This window comes from Chiloscyllium plagiosum, chromosome 24 (assembly GCF_004010195.1).
Source record: "Chiloscyllium plagiosum isolate BGI_BamShark_2017 chromosome 24, ASM401019v2, whole genome shotgun sequence".
Classification (NCBI taxonomy): domain Eukaryota; kingdom Metazoa; phylum Chordata; class Chondrichthyes; order Orectolobiformes; family Hemiscylliidae; genus Chiloscyllium; species Chiloscyllium plagiosum.
In genome coordinates, this window is record NC_057733.1 from 2,509,682 (window position 1) to 2,515,548 (window position 5,867).

A 5,867-nucleotide genomic window follows, 5' to 3' on the forward strand; every position below is an offset into this window, starting at 1 on the left:
AAATTTTTGCTATAAATTCTGTGTTATGATCGAGCCCTCCACTATCACCTGATGAAGGAGCATCGCTCCAAAAGCTAGTGTGCTTCCAATTAAACCTGTTGGACTATAACCTGGTGTTGTGTGATTTTTAATAATGTTCAGTAGTTTGCTTTAAAGTTAAGCCTCCACAAAGCTTTCTCATTCAGCACTTGAAAGCATTTTCTTACATGCAAGATCATGGGATTTTCAGAGCACGATTGATGGAATCAGAAAGTATCAAGGCATTTTACAACCAACACCGGTCACTGTGATTTGTACTCTGTTACAATGTATAAAGTCTGGCAGGAAATTACAGTGCGTAAGGCAGCATCCAATGGGAGAGCCAGCTAATGTTTCGACGCTGCCTGACTTTCTGTGATTTTCAGCATTGTTCGTTTTCAGCAGATTCCAGCATTTGCAGTAATTTGTTCCTGTAAAGTCTGGTATCCCTCCACTCATCTCAGTACAAAAGGATCCCACAATCAGCCAGACCACGTTCTCTGTTTTATTGATGATGGTTGACGTAGGTCAGGATTTGGGGGAACCTGCTCCCCAGCTGGATCTCTTCCTCCCAGTGCAAGAAGCCTTTCTCCTGCCCATCCTTCCCTTCTCCCTGCCTATAACTTCTCAGCTCTCCTCCCACTGACTGGTTGGGGAGCAGGTTCCCCCAAATCCTGACCTACATCAATCGTTCAACCATCATCAACTAAAACACCTTCTTTCCCACCCCATCTCTACCATCTTCCCCATTATCTCTAACTGATTCTTACCCCTCAGCTCATCCCTTTACTTCTGCCAACACTTGCGCACCACACCCCTCTCGCATTCGGCTCATTAAGGCTACGGACTCAACGTACTTCCCTCAAAATCCCTCTTCTCCAACAATTTCCTACCGCTGCAGTCTCCATCACTCTTCAATCTCCCTCACTCACCAAACACCCTCCTCTCCTCTCCAGCCCACCAGCCCATCCCACCCCATTCCCACTGTATCCCCACAAACACTCTCACTCCAGCCCATCCCACCCCATTCCCACTGTATCCCCACAAACACTCTCACTCCAGCCCATCCCACCCCATTCCCACTGTATCCCCACAAACACTCTCACTCCAGCCCATCCCACCCCATTCCCACTGTATCCCCACAAACACTCTCACTCCAGCCCATCCCACCCCATTCCCACTGTATCCCCACAAACACTCTCACTCCAGCCCATCCCACCCCATTCCCACTGTATCCCCACAAACACTCTCACTCCAGCCCATCCCACCCCATTCCCACTGTATCCCCACAAACACTCTCACTCCAGCCCATCCCACCCCATTCCCACTGTATCCCCACAAACACTCTCACTCCAGCCCATCCCACCCCATTCCCACTGTATCCCCACAAACACCCTCCTCTCCCGCCCATCCCACCCCATTCCCACTGTATCCCCACAAACACCCTCCTCTCCCGCCCATCCCACCCGCTCTGCCCCTCCCTCATGCTGAACCCTGGCCCTGTTCCACTACATCGCACCTCTACATGTCCTGCCTTCCTCACGCCCCCTCCTTCTCTTTCCCAAACCACTCGGCCCTCCCTCACGCTGTCCTCCCACTCACCACCGGCAACACGAATCCCTGGTTATAGTCTGTGTGCTCTCCGATGAGATTCACTCTTCCCGGAGCGGCCACGCCAACACTCGGCTCGCAGGTCGGGTAATTCTCCCTGAAAGCCCGCAGCGTGTCGTGCAGCAACCTTTCAACCCCGGCGTCCGCCATCATCAGCAAGCCGCGCGGCCAGCCGTGCCCTCGCCTTGCCCCCCCTGTCAATCAACGCAAACACTGCCCCCTCCTGTCAATCAAACGTCAGCACCGCACTTACCCCACACCCTACTCGCCCATCTCTCTGTCAATCAAAGATCAGCCTCGCCCCCTCTGCCCCATCCGTCAATCAGATATAAATTGCGTCTGTCAATCATTCCGTCGTCCCCGCCTTATCTGTTGATCGATGCCGCCGGCACCGCCCGCTCACGTCCGCGCCTCCCATTGGCCGCTAGGGGACACCGCCCCACCATGTGTGTCACACCCCTCCCCACCCCGTCGATGCTGATTGGTTGCTGGTGTCACACCCTCTCTGCACTTCATTGTGAATGGAGGAATGTTGGGTGTGTGTCAGGAATGTATTGTCATTTATCATTTATCCCCAAATCTGGGCCACTTGTTCAATCTAAAATCTTTTTTGCATGTCCCCTCTGATTTGTTTATTGTTAAATTCTCTTTGGAGGCCTCCAAGATAATCTTCCGGTCCATGGTCCGCTCCCTGGAGCAGGACGAGATGTGCTCACGTTTCTTCTTCCAGAAGGTGCACAAAGAGAACTCCGTGCTCAGCAGCCTGAGGGAAGAAGATGGCTCGATAACGTCATCTCAGGCTGACATCATGAGGATCAGTAAATCCTTCTATGCCAGTCTGTATGACGCGAAGCCGACTGACAGCACGGCCTCCCAGTCGTTCCTGTCCTCTATCACGGAGGTCTTAGACGACAGAACACGGGGGAGGCTGGACCAGCCGCTATCGCTGGATGAGCTGACCAAGGCCCTCGAGTCCTTCGAAAAGAATAAAACTCCCGGAAGCGACGGCTTACCGGTCGAGTTCTATTCCGCTCTGTGGGACTTGATTGGCCAGGACCTGCTGGAGGTGTATGTCAGTATACTTCTGGCAGGTACTATGAGTGAATCCATGAGGAAAGGCATCATCACCCTCATCTACAAGCAGAAGGGGGAGAGGGTGGAATTCAGAAATTGGAGACCAATCTCACTATTGAATGCGGATTACAAAATTTTGTCAAAGGTTATCGCCAACCGGGTCGGGTCTGCTCTGGGGTCGGTGATTCACCCTGACCAAACCTGTGTTGTATCGGGCAGGAAGATCGCTGAGAGTCTCGCACTCCTCAGGGATACAATCGCCTATGTGCAGGACAGAGGGTTGGACACCTGCCTCATCTGCCTGGACCAGGAGAAAGCCTTTGACAGGACAACCACCTGATGAAGGAGCAGCACTCCAAAAGCTAGTGCTTCCAAATAAACCTGTTGGACTACAACCTGGTGCGTGATTTTTAACTTTGTCAAATAAACCTGCTAAACTATAAGCTGGTATAGTTTGATTTTTGACCTTGTCCACCCCAGTCCAACTCCAGCATGTTCTCTCCAAAATGGGCTTTCGGGAGGGAATCTGCAAGTGTATCATACTGCTCTACACCAACATTGCCAGTGCAGTCTCAATCAATGGGTGGGAATCAGATAGTTTCCCAGTCAGATCTGGAGTCAGGCAGAGCTGCCCTCTCTCTCCTGCCTTGTTTGTGTGCTGCATAGAGCCATTTGCCGAGTCCATCAGGAAGGATGCAAGCCTGAGAGGGGTGACTATTCCTGGCAGCAGGGGCCTGCAGGTTAAGGCATCCCTGTACATGGATGACGTCACCGTTTTCTGCTCGGATCCGCTGTCCGTGCACAGACTCATGTGCATATGTGACCAGTTCAAACGAGCCTCGGGGGCCAAGGTAAACCGAGGCAAGAGCGAGGCCATGCTCTTCGGGAACTGGACCGACCAATCCTCGATCCCCTTCACCGTCAGGACCGATCACCTGGAGGTGCTGGGTATTTGGTACGGAGCTGGGGCTTGCGCCAAGTCTTGGGAGGAGCATATCAGCAAAGTGAGGCAGAAACTGAGTAGATGGAAGCTGCGGTCGCTCTCCATCGCGGGAAAAAACCTGGTCATCAGGTGTGAGGCACTGTCATTGCTGTTATACATGGCACAGGTCTGGCTTGTTCCCAGAACCTATGCGGCTGCAGTCACCCCGGTGATCTTTCAATTTACATGGAGATCAAAGATGGACCGGGTCCGGAGGGACTCGATATATAAAGATCTGGGCAACGGGGGAAAAAACACACCCAATGCCTCATCGTTAGAACTTTCCAACAAGCACCAAGACATGGCTTGGCTGGTGGTGAGAAGGGCTCTGCCCGTGAGATCCTTTATGCACGCCCGGACTCTCAGCCGCACCGCACGCTGCCCTCGAAGCGGCTGCGGGGGGGACGAAACTGTCACACACCTCCTTCTGGAATGTGCCTACGCAGAAGAAGTCTGGAGAGGAATGCAATGGTGTTTGTCAAGGTTCGTCCCGAGCAGCACCATGACGCGGGACTCCGTTTTCTACTGTCTGTTCCCCAGGACGCACACCGTGACGAACATTAACTGTGCCTGGAGGATCATCAACTCGGTGAAAGACGTTCTTTGGGCGGTCCGAAACCTGTTGATCTTCCAGCTGAAGGGGTTGACCCCGACTGAGTGTTGCAGACTGGCACATTCCAAGGTCCAGGACTATGTGTTGAGGGACGTGCTGGAGCTTGGGGCAGCTGCCGTTAAGGCGCAGTGGGGAAAGACCACCGTGTAACATCTGCCTGCCTAAGAAGAACAGGGGGCCCACGCAGTCATTTGGGCTCCGCTGACGCCTCAGCAGAAGAGCTGGATAGTAAATGTACCGACTTGTATATAGGAAAAATAAATTTTGATGTCTGTATGTAAAGCAATGTAATGTGTGCACAAGAATGACATGACCAATTGTAAAGAGATCCAAATAATTTTATGAATATAGTATATTTTTTAAATAAAAAAAGTTTATTGTTAAGTTCAGTTTAAATTGCTCTGCTCTGCCCTGTCAGGAGTTTGAACATCTCTATCAAATCTTAACTTTTTTCCAAAATAATCACTCTAGCTACTCCAATCTTTCAATGCAACTGAAGGACCCTCGTGTTTCAAAACGTTTAGATACTTTATAAAATGTGTTGCTCACAATAAGACTCAATAGTCCAATTAAGAAATATATAAATGATGTGGAGATGCTGGAGTTGGACTGGGGTGGACAAGGTCAAAAATCAAACTATACCAGGTTGTAGTCTAGCAGGTTTATTTGACAAAGTTAAAAATCACGCACCAGGTTGTAGTCTAACAGGTTTATTTGGAAGCACTAGCTTTTTGAGTGCTGCTCCTTCATCAGGTGGTTGTCCTGATGAAACAGCAGCGGTCCAAAAGCTGGTGCTTCCAAATAAACCTTTTAGACTATAACCTGGTGTTGTGTGATTTTTAACTTTGTACACCTCAGTCCAACACTGGCTTCTCCACATCAGGCTTATTTGAAATTGCAAAGTTTTGGAGCTCAGCTCCTTCCTCAGGCATGGTATGATAAAGAGGTATAAGACACAGTATTTGTATGCAAAATGTTAACAACTTTAAAATTAGCTGCCCATGTTGTATCCTTTAATCAGTTAGGAGGTAGACTGCTGATTAAAATGCAAAATCCAGATTCCCGTCAAGCCTTTGATAATTAAAGATTTTATCAATGTAGAAGAGGTAACAGCTCAGGTTAGACAATGCACTTTAGTTGTGAAGTCCCGCTTTGAATCTATGTTTTAAGCTGAGATCAGGTTTTTTGACAGAAAAGAACCTTGAATGAAATACTGTAATTCCCCTCCCTCCCCCCAGCATGTGTATGTGTGCGTAAGAGAGTGTGTGCGTCTGTGTCCATTCCTCTGTATGCGTGTGTCTGTGAGAGCAAGAGATACAGGGAAAGTGTGTGCATTTGAGAGTGTGTGTGTGTATTTGAGAAAGTGCAAGTGTGTGCATAAAAGTTCATCATTATTATCATATAATTATAAATGCCAGTATCGCAATTGGAATAAGCGTATTATTTTTGGTCTATGGATTGAAAATGAGGCAAATGGATACTGGTTTCAAAAGGCAGAATGTGCAAGGAGTTGTTTGCAATTTGGAAATACAAGCAAAGTCAACTGCTGCCTAGAGGCAATATTACTTT

General features: G+C 49.3%; 1 protein-coding gene across 2 annotated transcripts in view; it reads right to left on the reverse strand.

Annotated features, from left to right (window-relative positions):
* Positions 1-1,812, reverse strand: part of galk1 (galactokinase 1) — a 45,633-nt gene extending 43,821 nt beyond the window's left edge. For both annotated transcript variants that reach the window (XM_043714288.1, XM_043714289.1), the window contains exon 1: positions 1,621-1,812. In XM_043714288.1, coding sequence (XP_043570223.1) covers positions 1,621-1,782 — 162 coding nt within the window. In that variant the 5' untranslated portion in view covers positions 1,783-1,812. The remainder of the gene's footprint in view (positions 1-1,620) is intronic.
* Between the last annotated feature and the right edge of the window lie 4,055 nt (positions 1,813-5,867).